We start from the raw sequence: 15,135 nt of genomic DNA on the forward strand, positions 1-15,135 counted from the left end.
GTAGCCGCCAGTGAAGCTTGGAGCACTGGCCGCTCAAAACCTGTGTACACCTGGGTGTCCAGGACACCCTTGTGGTGGAGCAGAGCGGAGCAAGCCCCCGAGGACTTCCCTAGGCTGCTCGGGAAAGCAGCAGGGCTGAAGATAGCTAAGCACCCCTGACGCCTAAGCCTGGTTTTCCCTAAAAAGTCAGTCAGAACAGTAAAGGGGTAAGCGCTCTGATTAGGTCAAGTGTAACTTCTATGCAGTACAAAACCGAATGAACTACAGAGGGGAGGGGATCCGTAGAGTGGGGTTGGATCTGGATTGCACCCACACTGACCAGAGAAGCACTAAGGGTCCTGGAAGGACCTGGAAAGAGCCAGGACCCCAGGACGGCATACCCAGCCTCATCATGACAGCGATCTGGCTGGAGACGAAGCCGGGGGTGAGGTCTTTGCAAAGAGGTGGGACAGGGAAAGGGAGAAAAAGCAGGGCCAGCGTAGGGAACTCTTCAAACGAGAGCCACGCCACCCACCAATCTTGTCACCAGCACAGAATTACATGGAGCCGGGTACACTGTGGGGTTAGCTCACCGCTGTGAAAATGCAGCACGGGGCTCTGTGAGCGCTTCTCACTACAGGGCGAGAACTCATGGGAGGAAATAGGAAGCTAGAGCCCTGGCTGGGGCCCCAGCCCGGGATTCCCGCCCATGAGAAATCCCATAATCCCTCTGGAGAGCAGAGCTCTCCAGGCTAAACAGCTCAGTGGGTGCCAGCTTTTCAGGCTTCACACTACCTTCAACACTGCCGTTCTGGAGACTAAGCTTGCCATACATGAACTTTTGGGACTCAGACCACAGTATCCATGTACTCCAGCTCTGGTGGAACGCAAACAACAAAGCTGAGGCATATGCACCGTTCTAAATTACTTGTGGGAATTAAAGGCAGAGGCCTTTGCATAGTTACTAGCAAAAGTTGGCCAAGACCAAGGTAGAAGGTGAAAAGTCTCTTCCAGCCTCCCCGGCAGCTTGGTCTGGACTGGCCAGAGAACTTGTCTATGGGGCATGATGGGAGGTGTGGACCAGGCCTTTATGGAAGGGATGGATTGCTGCTAGGAAGTAGCAGGCTCAGGAGAAAGGTGCCGAGTTGGAGAGGCTGTCCCCGCCCTGGCTGGATGCCACACAGTCCAACGCCAGCTTGCTAAGTGCACCCTGATCTCACATCTCCAGCCCCTGAGGAAATAAGCCTGTTGCTTAAGCCACCCAGTCTGTGGTATCTTGTTACGGCAGCCCAAGCTGACGCGCACACACTGACTATTGAGGTGGCTCCGGCTAAAGCCATGTGAGGGAAGGAGGAACAGCAACCCCAGGAGAGCCATCACCGAGGAAAGGAAGGAAACAGACAACTCCATCTATCACTAGCCTTTTATTGAAAAGAATTCATAAGACAGAGAGCAGTATGTCCATAATGACTCTAGATGGCTGACACAGGCATTTTTTGTCACTGTACACGTGAACTATTTCATTATATAGGTCCCCGTGGTACCTGATTACAGAAACCAACAGGTATCACAGAGGCAGTGTGCCGGGGGTGTGAAATGCAGCAGGTTTGCACGGCCGCAGCCGCTCGTTAGAAACTCCATCACTGATGTTTCACCTTGCTGCCTCGTGACGTGGACGTGAAGACAGTGCTCTCCCCGTCAATGTCCGGCTCCGTGATGAGGGCGCCCTAAACCAACAATACTCCAACAGGAAAGGTGTGGGGGGGGGAGGGTACTGTCTAAATTAGAAAAAGAAAACAGAAGAAAAAGAGGCCTACAAGAGCGAACATTAAAAATGTGCATTGAGCAAGTTCATTCCCCTAATTTTTAAACCAGAGAACGGTGACAATGTGTTTCCCTGGATTTGCTCCAGGACAGGTAAGTCAATAAAACCGGAGCAAGAGGGCCAATGCTCTAAAATAACCTGGTGATATATTTGGTTCTAGCTTTGAATTTTTTTAATAAACATCATTTTTCTCTTCCATCTGGAGAGATGTGCTCTTCTTTTCCCTAGAAGAAAAAGAGAAGGATTTCAGTGAAATTCACCGGAACTCCCAGGTCAGCCTCCAAAACCTTAAATGCATGCACCTAAATAATGTGTCCATTGTGGAAAATGCCATCATAAATGAAGTTGCTGCTGGGTGCGGCTGGTTCTCACCTATAATCCTAGCTATTAAAGAGGCTGAGGATCTGAGGGTTGTGGTTCAAAGCCAGTCCTGGCAACAAAGTCCCTAGGAGACTCTTAACTTCATTTAACTACTCAAAAATCTGAAGTGGTAGTAGTGCTAGCCTTGAGCAAGAGCTCAGGGACAGTGCCCAGGCCCAGAGTTCAAGCCCTATGACTAACAAATACAAATGAAGGACCCGAGGCGTGATTCTTCACTCTTGCCCTGGGTGAGCAAGGCCCATGTTCTGGCCCCACCTACAGGCATTTAGAAGTTACTGGACCTAGACACAGAGCTGCCTCTTGCAGAACGGACATCCAGCAAGTGCTCACACCAGCCACTGACCTTCCCCTGTAGTCCCAGCTTGAGATGTGGTGCTCTTCCCCAGAAATGTAAAGCACCAGTAGGGAAAGGAAAGTGTAGGACACAGTTGCGTGTCCACACTGTGGTTTAGCTGGAGTGGGAGAAGCTCCTGGAGGGCTACACCTGACATCAAACCCCAGGGGCATCACGAGGGGCCGGGGCACCACTGGCAGGGCTCTCTGCACGGCCCCCCCCCTGTGCCACTGGCCATGACTCAGTGCAGGTCACTGTATAGCTGAGGTCGTCTCTTCACAGCTAGGCAAAAGCAGGTAAAAAGCAAGGAGGCCTGCACTGGTGTCAAGGCCCAAGAGATCTGGAGGGCAGGAGATGGCGCCCTGCCACAGGACAGCAGGGCAAGGGGCAGGCAGGGTGGTGAGGGGGAGAGAGCACTGTGGGAGAGTTAAGGTGGAGACCCGAGGCGCAGCTGAGGTGTGGGTGGGCGGGAGAGATCTCAGGTTATCCTCAAGTGACCAGAAGGTATGAGGCTCTACTTCTGTCTGAGACCAGGACTTGAACTTAGTATCTGATGCTTTTGTTCACTGTTGGTGCTCGACCACTTGAGCCACACCTCGAGCCCAAGCTCTGCTCTCCAGGTCATCTCCACGGGGCCTCTGTCTCAGACGGGGCTGGGCTCTGAGACCTCCCCTCTGGGACTCACTGAGCTGCAGCTGGGGGAGCTGAGTGGGCACAGGGGTGGGGAGGTCAAGACCAAGACATGGGGGTGGGGTGGGGTCCTGCAGGGGCAGTGCCCTGGGAATGGGGCCTTCCCAGGTCCGGCCCATCCTCCTGGGTTCCACAGGGGTCTCACCTGTGGTTCCAACCCTAGGAAAGACCTTACATCCATCCATAAGCAGGGAGACAAAGGATGACACAAGCCTGTGTGCATTGCTTCAGCCTAGCCCATGTAAGAGCTTACACGCGGAAAAAAATGAGGAAAATGAAAAAAAAAACCCAAACCCTGGAACTCTTAAGAGAGCTCAGCGAAGAGCCTGAGCCACAGACCCACCCTGCCCACAAGGGTGGTGGAGCAGCACCCCAAGAGGAGGCTGCAGGAGCACAGGGAGGGCTCGAGCCAAGCCTGAAGCAAGTGCTGAGGTGAGAGATGCCGTGAGTGCCCTGGAAAGGACAGGGCGCTGGGGACAGGTGCAAAGGGACGTGGGACAGTCACCACGTGCCCATGCTCAGCACTGCTGGACGCAGGCAGAGCAGGAAGCGTGAGGGGGCAGGAAAGAATCCAAGACACAGCTGGGGTCCATCCAATAACACCCACCGGAAAGCTGCCCACTGGGACAGCTCTTAACTGGGAAGAGGAAGAGGGCTGTGAACACTGCCTCACCTGCCCAAACTACAAACAAACCCACAGCCAGTGTCCCAGCTAGGGGGTGAACCAGTGCAGTTAGTGGAGACGGCTGGTCTAACTAGGCTGGGGGCAACTCAAGCTGGCCGGCCTCTCCATCCCGTAGGAAGTAAGGGAATGGGCGTGGTGGGCAGCCAAGATTCCATGACAAGGGCTCTGTGACCACAGACAGATCAGGGCCCATGTCCAGAGCCTGGAGGTATGTATGCTGGCTGCTCTGCTCTGCGCAGGCCAGGCCTGCCCTCCTGCCGGTCTACTTGGAATCAGAAAGTAGACAGAAAGTCGCTATTTCCAGATTAGTCAAGGCAGCTATTTTCTGAGTAAGAAAAAAGGGTGGACAAGATGAACAAAGATTATAGGGTAGTGATGCTCTTTAGAATCCTACATGCATTGCAATGGAAAAGATGCAATACTTCTCCCTTTAGGAGGTGCTATAGCCGGGTGCTGGTGGCTCACGCCTATAATCTTAGCAACTGAGGAGGCTGAAATCTGAGGATCACAGTTCAAAGCTAGCCCCGGTAGGAAAGTTCGTGAGACTCTTATCTCCAATAAGCCACTAGAGAACTGAAAGTGGCCTGTGGCTCAAGCAGTAGAGTGCTCGCCTTGAGCTGAAAAGCTAAGGGATAGATAGTGCCCAAGCTCAGAGTTCAAGCCCCACGACAGAGGAAAAAAAGAAAAGGAGGTGTTGTACTGGTTCACTTCCGAGTCCTGCAGGGATAGGGGTGTGTCGTGGCCTGGGGTGTGGGCAGGGCTCCAGAGAACGCCTGCCCAGCACACAGGAGGCCCCGGGCTCCATCTCCCAGCCTCCTGGCCCATAGCCTCGGCCTCCCTGGAGGCTGTACACATTTCTTGTAGTAACACAGTGCCTGCTCTTACCAGGGAGGGCATGAGGGGTCTGTCCCCTCTCCTGCAAAGTCCTGAGGTTTGGCCTCGGGGTATGACAACCTGCGTCTCTTCGTAGGGTGCAGAGCGTGTTCTGTGGTGGCCCACGCAGTGCCCCAGGGACTTCGTAGGCACCACTGGGGTGACGCTTTCAACTTTTGGAAACTCAGGAAATCTACCCTGGATGTTCCTGAGTCTCTTGTTTGGCGAACTTCCGCGCGGGTGTTGCCCGGACGTGCCTTTGCCTGCCGTGGTGAGGCCTGGCAACACTGTTGATGAAGCTTGTCAAACTTTTCTTTGATCTCATTGTAGTGGCTCCTTCCGCCACCCAGCGGCCCTGTCCTTGGTACTGAACTAGCCTGGGTGGGTGACGCTGCCTCACTCAGCATTCTTGAACTGGTTCTGGGCAAAAGGTCAGATGTCCGCCAGGGGCGGTCAGGGCTCTGGAAGGGGCGGCCCTTTGAGACAGGAGAGACGTCACTCCGGGGGCAGCTGTTTGCTTCACATCTGTCCACATTCCCAAAGGCCTCACTTTGCCCTTTAGCTCTTGCTTGGCTGAAAGGTAAACTTAGCCTGTGGGTCTCTAAGGCCCGGGGGCCACCTGGGCTTCCAGAACCCCCTCTGTACACATCCACAGCCCAGGCACCCGGGGGGCTGGGCAGGGGAAGCTGTTTCCTGGGATACAGGAGGCATTCCCGATGAAGCTTGGTGAACTGGATTTCAATCTCCCTAACTCGGTGCTCTCCAAGACCCTGTTGCGGTTTTGGTCTGGAAACCATTTTCACAGGGGAAATTAACCACATCAGTGCTCTAAGTCTATCCTCGCGATCCCCAAGTTTCCTGTGCATGGGGCTGCCAGCTACATGAGTCAGTGAAGGCACCTGGAGCTCCTTCCATGTTGGATCGAATCTGTGGACCTCATGTTTGTTTCCCTGAAGAAAAGCGCTTTTCAACTTCAAATCTGTCATATGGCGAGCAACGTGTGACAAGTTCTTGCAGCCTATCAGCACGCCCGTGTCTTTCCCGGGCTCTGAGCTGGGTGCAGCCCTCTCCTTGGGGTTCCTCCGGAAGTGCCGGTTGCCGTGCCAGCCCATCTCCCTCATGGGCACCCTGCTCCGGCGCGGGGGCCTCTTCCAGTGCTGCACGATGGAGGTCTTGGTGGAGATGATGCTCCCCGGCTTGGTGCTCAGCAGCCGGCTCATGGAGTGCAGCATGCCTGCGTACAAGTCGCTGATCGTCACGTTGCAAATGTCATCGGCCTCAAAGGACTGGCTGCTCAAGTAGCTGTTGCTGCTGGTTCCCAGCAAGATGCTGTCATTTCCGGGGAAAGATGCTGGCGGTGCAGGGTCACTGGGGCTTCCTGCAGATCCTCCCTGGCAGGGATCTGGGAAACACATAGAATGAAGGTATGTCAATGGTTAGGAGTTTTTCCACACCCAGAGCATGAAGCTAGAAAGCACATACATGTGTGTGTGTGTGTGTACGCGTGTATGCGCGAGTGCACCCATGCATGTGTCCTGGGGCTTGAACTCTGCAAACTGCAATCCTCAGATCTCAGGCTGAGTATCTAGGATTACAGGTGTGAGTCACTGGCACCCGGCTTATGACTGCTTTCAACAGTATAAATGACCAACTCAAAACCTAAACAAATTTTAGGAGTAGACTCTTTTCAGAGATTAGATTTTTACTTTTCATCCTTTCTCCTCAAAGGTGTCCTAACCCTGGCTCTTACAAACTAAATCAAAACCTGAGCACCATGACCCTATCTACCTGCAGTGGAGACGGGGAAGGGAGGGATCGGGAACACGCCTCTTCAGATGTGCAGCTTCAACTTTTCTCATATGAAATGCTTTCACATGTTCTTAAAAAGCAAACGCAAGCCAGGGAGAATGGAAAAAGCTCTGTAACTAGATGCAAACAGGAAAATGAACCTGGCTATCAAACTTATAAAAGAAAAGAATCCAAACTATCTTATGTAACACTGCCTGTGCTCCTTGAGGACACTGTCTAAGGGCCACAATGGCCAGCTAGAATGGGGCAGATGGACACGGACGGACGGACACACACACACACACACACACACACACACACACACGGAATGAGGGCACCTATCCTGTGGAGAATGCCACTTCAGAATGTAATGCAGAGGAATGGCAGAGAGAACACATCTGGGCTGTAACCACCAACAAAGACAGTCACCAGATGTTCCCAACTGTCTCTAGGGAAAAAGCTCTTGTTCAGAGATGTTAGGCAGCTCTTCCTTGGCCAGGGCTCAACTTCACTGTGGCCGACCACAGCCATGCTAATGGGCAAAGAGGACCCAATGCCACCTTCCTAAGTGGTATTTATTTTAAAAATGTTTACCACAAATCTAACTAGAAGGAAACAATCGTGAGTCTTAATCAAGGGTTACTGGTGGAAACGATTGGCCAGGTTGAACTGCTGTTTTTGACACTTGGCCTGGAAGTGAAATCTGATTTCCCTTGAGGGAATTTGGTTATAGCATGCCCAGCCTGGGGGGACTGAGCTCATCTAAGCAGAACAGAGGGCCCCGTGGTTCAGCCGGAGTGACAGACAGAGGCGCGCGGTTCCCTTGAGGTTTCCGTCCCCACTCACCGGGGGCGGGCGCAGCAGGCAGGGCCCAGGCGGGGGCCGACATGACCAGGATATCCTTCCCACTGTGCGCACCCTGCAAGCAAGACCAACCATTACAAGAGCGGCTGGACCTCGAGACCCTGGGCGCGTGGAGCTGGGCTCTCTCTAGACCACATGGTGTCCGCGGGGACGGCGTCGGGAGCTGCGTCCCCAGCAGGGCAGCACTGCCTCCCTGACCAGACCCCGATGAGCAGACAACATGAGGTAACGGTGCTGAGCTGCCAGCGTGAAGCAAAGGTCCTCGATGTGGCACACTCATCACCTGGCCACAGTGACCTCTCCTCCAGGAGGCGGGAGGGGGGTGGTGTTGGCCCAACTAAAACATCTTGGGCAGCTGGACAGTGAGCGAAGACCTGAGAAGCCTGGGCCTCGTTCCAGTCTCTTCCCGTCACCCGCCCGCACGGCACATGAGGACGCCGCCTGCGGTGCTCAGGGGAAGCGGGGGTTTCAGGAGGGGAGGGGAGCACGACTCCCAGTCCCCACGACCCTAAATGGAAGAAGGCTTTACAACCGCCTCACTGCAGAAACGGCTCCTCCCACATCTTCAGGTGGAGGAGGAACAGGAGTGGCAGTGGGGGCCCACCCTGGGGAGAGGGGGTGTGGAGCAGGGCGCTCAGGGACAGAGGCTTTGCCACTGGTCACCCAGGATGGTGGAGCCCCACACTCACTGTCTACCAGGCTGCTCCGGGAGCACGGACAATGGAGGGCCCTGCCTCCCCCATCCAGGCCGGTCCTCCATGGCTCAGCCCCAGGAGACCTGCAGTGCTCATTCAAGGATAGCACAAGGGTATGACTATGGACAAGTCCCCCAAACGCTCTGAGTGGACAGTACCCCAAACCACGACTGTGCTGGCCTCACTGTGCCCGCCCTTTCTGACGCGGTTCTGGGGGTACGCACCTGCGGGTCCTCTGCGCCTCGCAGCAGCAGGTCCGCCTGCGCCAGGTACTTCCTCCTCAGCTCGTCTTTCAGGGGGCTCCCGGGCACTGCCGGCTGCAAACAGAGGAGTCAGGGGGGAGGAGGTCCACGACTCTGGGGAATTCTAGAACCAACTGGAAGCTCTTTAATGCACGCATCTGAAAGGACTGTGAGTGCTAAGTCACTTTTCGGCCCTTGCTATGGGTGGTAGGAAGTGGCCGGGCACGGGCACCCTGTTCCGGAGGGGTGACCGAGGCAAGTTCCCCAGCGCTGAAGGCCCATACCAGACACGGCCCAGGACACTGACCACAGCCTGGTAGAGAACAGCAGCGATGGAAGAAAGATGAGCTGAACACCGGTGGGAAAGTTCAGGAGTCAGCTATTAGTATTAGCCAGCTCTCAGCCATGCTCACTGCACTCCCGAGTCAGAGGCCACACAGCAGGAGACGGGCCTGGCCCTCAGTGCTGGGCAGCGGGGTACAGCCACGGACCACTTCCAGTAACCTTTCTTGGGGTCTGTCTCCTCTTTCTAAACAGTAGAAGTGACACAGGAGGCGACGGGCAGCCTCTGCGGCAGGACTGCGGAGGACAAGCAGGCCCAGGGGTCCCTTTGACACTGAGGGACCGAGTCCATCGCCAGGACCGACATGGGAGACCAGAGACCCAAGCATGGCAGCAGCTAGAGTGGGCCCTGGAAGAGGATTCCAGAAAGGCTCGGGGATACTGCCCCAGGCCGCACCGTCTCCCAGAGCTGAGGCCCTGCCACTGGCCACCCGTCCCTGACCTGACCTCAGGTCTTACCATTAAGGGACCAGCCAAGGACTCCTCCGAGTCAGAAGAGGCAGACGCGTCACTGCTGTCCGCATCTAAGAGTCAGAAAGGGAAATCGCAGCCAGAATTTGCAGGAAAGTCCACACGTCTCATTTTAAGGACAGTTTTTCTATCAGCCTGTGTTCTATAGTAAAAATCCTGTCACTTCTGGAATGTTCCCCTTAAAAGAGGAACCATCACTGGCCATAATGGCTGGTGACCCCGGCCAGGGTTGGTTTTCAAGGGAGCTGAGGCCAGACACAGGTTCCTTCCTGGAGCCTAGTTGAAAGGGACATGGGGAGATGTAGCAGGGGGATTGGCAGGGAGAAGGCAAGCTGGCTTCAACACTGATGGGGGCACCGGGGCGGGGCGGGGCTGGAGGGACTGTGAGAAGAGACAGGGTCAGTCCTAGGCAGTGGCGGCCTGAGGAAGGGGAGGAAGAGGCTGAGCAGGCAGGAAGACCATCTGCAGGGGCCTTCCCCACGTCCTCGTGTCTCACAGAGTCTGGGCTTTCTTAGGCTTTTTGTGACAAGGTCATGCTCTGTGCCCCTGGAGAGTCTTGAATATGCAACTCTCCTGCCTCAGCCTACTGAGTGCTGGGATTATAGATATGAACTACTGTACCCATCATGAGATTAACCCTTTGTCAAAAGGGAATATGTTCATTTATTCAGGAAATATCTGAGTACTATCTGTGTGCTAGGCACCTAATGTCTTTATCCGTTCAAGAAGACAGAGAGTGTTAGTAAGGAATCTTATCTTCAAACCTGTAACACACTGGTACTGACCCCATCCCTTCTAGCCTCTTTCCAATAAGGAGGCACTCACCTGTTCTCAGGACCTGCAGGTGACAAGGCGAATGCTTGCTGCTTCCGGGTCCAGCTTGTACAAGGTCCTCTATCTGGCTAACCACCTTCACAGGGGAGTCCTCCAGGCGCAAAAATCAGTGAAGAGAAGCGTGTTTGAATAACATCACACTTGAAGCCACTGTAAAAACATACCTGCCACCCTGGCTGAGGATGGGAGGCTTTGCAAGGGCTCTCTGCTTCGAAAAGGGCCAAGACTGGGGAGGAGCACAGGTTCCCCTGGGCAAAGCAGTAGCACTTTCTTCCTGCACCTCCTGCTTTCAGTCATTGGACAGGGAGGGGGAAGAGGAAAGGATGACGGGGGAAGGGACAGGAGGCCAAGTCAGGACCCGAGGGTCAGGGATGAGCTCTCCCACAAACTAAGGTGTGACCTTGCAGAGCTGAGGAGTGGCAGCACCGGATTGGACAGGTATGGGGACGTAGCCAGTTCTCCCAAGGCCCCTGCTGCTTGGTAGCACTGGCTCGGAGTGATCCTCCCTCACGGCCTCCCCCGACTCCACAGCAGTGAGCTAGGGATTGCAGGAACCGTCAGCCTGGGGGGGGAGGAGTGCCAGGGCGAGGTGGATTTGGGCCCAGACCACACCAGTGAAGTTGTGGGCAGCCATACTATACTCACAGGAAACCCCCGTCTTTCTACTCCTAAGAGAGGGACTAATAATTCTGTAAGTGCCAGGCAGGGGCTCACCTACTTTGTAAGCAAAAACCTTAAATCAATGTCCAGACAGAAACATTCTGCTACCAAGACAACCACCATAGCCCCGGCGTTATGATCAGGTGCCACACCATGTGCAAGTTAGAGGGAACACATCCTGGGGCTCCCAATCCCACACTGAGCACAGGACCCAGGATGCTTCTGTGAGTTCTACATAACAAGGGCAAGTTGTTAAGAGCCACGCACACCTACGTATTGGCGACGGCCGCTTTTCCTTATCACAGGGCTGCAAAGCCTGTAATAACTACTCCTGATCCTGGGCAGAAAGAGCACGCAAGCCCTGATTTATGTTAAAAGAAGGTGCAAAGGGCCCCAGGCCTACAACAGAAGAGCAATTCAGAGAATGGAACCGGACTACACAATGGATGATCAACACAAGGGCTGCCCTCCTGTAAGTAAAGGTGAAACTGTATCTATTTATAAAACACGTGTGCAAGAAACACAAACTAAGAGGCGCCAGTGACCTTCTGTGCACAAAGGTCAGCCTAACATTAAGCAGTTCTACATATTTCTACGGCTAAAACAACCAAGGTTTGATTGCAGGGTTGCTGTTAATGTTGTATAACCTTAACCTCAAAGTTTTCATTCTTGTGATCATGAGGAGGAAGCATGGGTCATTTATTTGAGAACCTGGTGTCAAACAGGGTATTAGACAACTTTGCACTAGCTATGTGAACAAATGCTGCTTAACAGGGTCTCACAGTAAGACGGCAAACCACATGGGTGCCACCTGGGAAACAAGGGCAGATCACGGGCTAAAGAGCCCCAGGGTGACGGTGAGGATGTAGGACTTGTTCTCGAAAGGTAGACAAAGGCAGAAAGAAGCAATCTTGCACTCCACCTGGCCTGTCTCTGTTCTTCCCCTTTTCAGAAGAGGAAAAGAGGCATTTTTCTGTCCTCAGAGGAATGGAAAACATGAGCTTGGGCTGGAGCATGCCCTGCAGAACTGGCTCACTCAACCTAAGAACGTAGGAACTAGCTCAGGCAGCCCTGGGCCCTCTGACAAAGAAGCAGAACCACAGACAAGCCAGGCAATAGAAGAAATGTTTCTTCCTAAATCCTCAAACACAGGTCATCACGCTGAGCAAACCAGGCCCCCCGAGGCTTCCGGCCGGTCTCAGCAGACCTTCCAAGGCCCAGCACACCAGTTTCTTTCCCACCAGAACGTCGCCACAGCCCAGCATTTAAGTGATACAATTTGGCACTAAATACCTGGATTGGTTTTTTCTTCTTTTCCTTTATTAGCCTTCCTCCCCAAATTCTCAATCCTTAAGAAACGAAAACAACAAGTTAAATAATCTCGAGCATTCCATTTTGGCTCAACCTGCATTCACAGAGAGCCAACATGACAGATAGTAAAAGGATGTAATATTAAAAGCTGTATTTCTGATAATCATCAGTGCACTCCTGATAGTCATTGTTCTGTGCGGTTGTTCATCTTTGTGAAGCAAGTTTTTAAAAAATCAAGGTTTGGCTGGGTGCTGGTGGCTCATGCCTGAAATCCTTGCTCAGAAGGCTGTGATCTGAGGATCGCGGTTCAAAGCCAGCCAGGCAGAAAAATCTGTGAGATTCTCATCTCCAGTTAACCACTAGAAAACAGGAAGCGGTGCTTTGGCTCTAAGTGGTAGAGTGCTAGCCTTGAGTGAAAAAGCTCAGGAGCAGAGATCAGGCCCTGAGTTCTAGCCCCATGGGGGCAGGGAGAGGGGGGGGAAGAGGAGAAGGGGGAGAAATCAAGGTTTGACAAAGTTGTCATTAATGGCAGCCTTCCTACTTAGTAGGCAACAGGTCATCAGATTTTATCATTAACTGGAAACGTTAAACAAAATGTACACACAGCAGATACTGTCCTTAAAATATCACTTATTTAGGGCAGAATATAGAGTAAGCACCATCAGCACTCTCCATAATGCCAGGAGTACAGTGCTTTCTGAAGGCAATCTGTATAGCAGGATGTGTATAGGGCAGGGCCAGACCCAGGGCGTGTACTGAGTTCTGGGGTCCAAGTGTGACTCTCCTTGCTACCTGCTAGCACATAGATCCTGGGTGATCTATCCAACCTCTTCTAAACTTCCTGGAAAAATATGTTAATACGAAAGGCACTTATAATGCTCTGGGTTCTAGTGTAAGTCTTTTCCAAATACCCATCTTTTTTTTTTGTCGGTCATCGGACTTAAACTCTGAGCCTGGGCCCTGTCCCTCAGCTATTCAGCTCAAGGCAAGTGCTCTACCAACTTTAGCCACTATGCCACTTCTGGTTTTATGGTGGTTCCTTGGAGATAGAGTCTCACTGACTTTCCTGAGTGGGCTTGGCTTTGAACTTCAATCCTCAGACCTCAGCCTCCCAAGTAGCTAGGATTATAGGCATGAGCCACCGGTGCCCAGCTCCAAGTATACATCATTTTATACTCAAAACCCACCCCCATAACACGTTATGGGGCAAGGATTTATCAAGTTAGTTTTACTGATGAGCAAAGGCAAGGAGATATCCAAGCAAATGATTAGACCAGGCCACCTGTCTGTGTGGGGAGCCAGGATGAGAGCTGTGGGCAGCGGTGACTCTCTGGTATTCTCATGATGCCATGTAACCTTTCTAGAATGGAGTGACGCAGAGTATCTGAGCTCACAGTCCAACCAAGGCTTTGCCACTTGGGATTAGTGACACGAGGCAAATTAAACTTTCTGTGCTCTACCCAGAGGTTTGTGAGGATTTGATTGGTTCCTACCTTTGATTGGCATGAGAACATGGAATAAAAAGAACATGAACTATGTAGGGCAGAGGGTAAGCTGTTAATACCTGCCAACAACTACTCTTTCCCGTCTCCATCACAATTGCTGCGGTTAGTTCTGCTTTGCCTGCTAAGATGCTGCCCTGTTTTGTGCACTCACACTATTATGCACGGAGGGCCAGCACCATCTAAGTAAGAAAGGCAAGCCAATAAATGAATGTCTTAGGATAAGCAACAGGATATGAGCTACCAGCTCATGAGGGAATGACTTTTTGTACCTGACTTGCTTTCAGCAAATCAAAGTGACCTCATTCAGTGCAAAATGTTCTCCAGGCCCTTAAGCAGAGAGTCTCTGAGATGAAAGGTAGTTTACACAACTTCACCATTATGCCAAACAGCTGCTTCTGCATATCAGATACAGTAAACATGAAGACAGGACAAACAGCCAATGGCACTGGCCTCACACTTTCATTTAGCTTTTTGGTTCGAGGATGGAGCTGTACCACTTTGAGGCACAAGTCTACTTCTGGCTCTTGGCTGGTTTTGAACCTTGACCCCCAGATCTCAGTGTCCTGAGGAGCTAGGATTAGAGGCGTGAGCCACCCGTGCTGGGATCCCTGTGAATGTTTCCTGGGGCCCGAAGAGCCGCAGGCGCTATGTCCCCGAGACATCCACGCGCAGCGGACGGGACTGCCACGTCCCTCCCACCCCCGAGGAGGAGACACGGGCTCCCCAAGCCGCGCAGAGCACGCGTTTCCATCCCAAGTAAGTCAGTTCTAGTTTCAAGAAGACCCAGGAAAGGACTAAGCAAAGGTCATGGTGCTAGAAGGGCGGAGGCCACACCGAGCCCGGGGCCCACGCGGCCCGCCCACACCGAGCCCGGGGCCCACGGGGCCCGCCCACACCGAGCCCGGGGCCCGCCCACACCGAGCCCGGGCCCACGCGGCCCGCCCTTCCCGTCGGCCCTGCGGCTCCTACCCTGGGGGGTCTCGTAGGTCAGGGTGGCCATCTGCACCAGGGGGTCGTCCTCGAAGGGCTGGCTGTACTGCGGGGACAAGAGCGTCGGGTCAGACGCGGCCCGTCGGAAGCGGGTCCCCGACCCCGCGGTCCTCCCAGGCCCCGCCCGCCCGGCCCCAGCAGCCCGCGGGCCGGGAGCCCACCTTCTCGATCAGTTGCTGCATGCGCCTCTGAAAGCGGCGGCGGCTCTCCCTGAGCCTCCGCAACAGCAGCTCCCCCTCCGGGTCCCCGGCCCCCGGGCTCCCGGCCTCCATGACAGACGCGACCCCGGTGCAGACTCCGCTCCGAATCCCCCGCGCCCAGCCCGCGCGCGCAGCTCGAACAGGCCGCTCCGCCCCCTCCCGCTCGATCTCGGCTCTCTATTGGCTGGCGGGCAGAGGCCGGCGTTGATTGGGGCATTTCAAAAAGAGTTCAAGGCATTTGCTCCGGGCCAATTCGTGCTGGGCTTTCGGACCCGCCTCCCAAGGGCGCTTTCCGGCGGAAACGGGTGTTTGGGGGCGGGCAGAGTCAGAGGCTTTGGCTCGCCCTAGGGGGAGGGCTGGGGAGTGGGTCCTCCGGCCACGCCCTTGCGCCGCCTTCCAGCATCTTCCGGCCCTGCCCTCGGGGTCTGCGGATTGCTAGGTGCGGGGAGGCCGCCTTGTGGGCGGA

At 54.1% G+C, this 15,135-nt stretch overlaps 1 protein-coding gene across 1 annotated transcript; it reads right to left on the minus strand.

The window, feature by feature from the left end:
- Positions 1-1,655: 1,655 nt before the first annotated feature.
- Hjurp (Holliday junction recognition protein) lies at positions 1,656-14,764 on the minus strand. The gene is made up of 9 exons (XM_013026636.1): positions 14,631-14,764; positions 14,449-14,515; positions 11,957-12,012; positions 9,995-10,094; positions 9,158-9,222; positions 8,339-8,431; positions 7,402-7,474; positions 4,780-6,169; positions 1,656-2,028 (listed from the first exon to the last, which is right to left on the minus strand). Exons 1-9 carry the CDS (start codon positions 14,739-14,741, stop codon positions 1,977-1,979), a joined length of 2,007 nt encoding a protein of 668 aa, XP_012882090.1. The 5' UTR covers positions 14,742-14,764; the 3' UTR covers positions 1,656-1,976.
- Positions 14,765-15,135: the final 371 nt, after the last annotated feature.

This window comes from Dipodomys ordii, unplaced genomic scaffold (assembly GCF_000151885.1).
Source record: "Dipodomys ordii isolate 6190 unplaced genomic scaffold, Dord_2.0 Scaffold1, whole genome shotgun sequence".
Classification (NCBI taxonomy): domain Eukaryota; kingdom Metazoa; phylum Chordata; class Mammalia; order Rodentia; family Heteromyidae; genus Dipodomys; species Dipodomys ordii.

Excerpts from the sequence above, each read along its gene's own strand:
- Hjurp (XM_013026636.1), bottom strand. The coding sequence starts at position 14,741 with ATGGAGGCCGGGAGCCCGGGGGCCGGGGACCCGGAGGGGGAGCTGCTG. Across the intron at positions 7,475-8,338 it reads GAGGCGCAGAGGACCCGCAG|GGTGCGCACAGTGGGAAGGA; the intron begins GTGCGTACCCCC and ends TCTTGCTTGCAG. Across the intron at positions 2,029-4,779 it reads GACCCCTCATGCCCTCCCTG|GGAAAAGAAGAGCACATCTC; the intron begins GTAAGAGCAGGC and ends TTTTTCTTCTAG.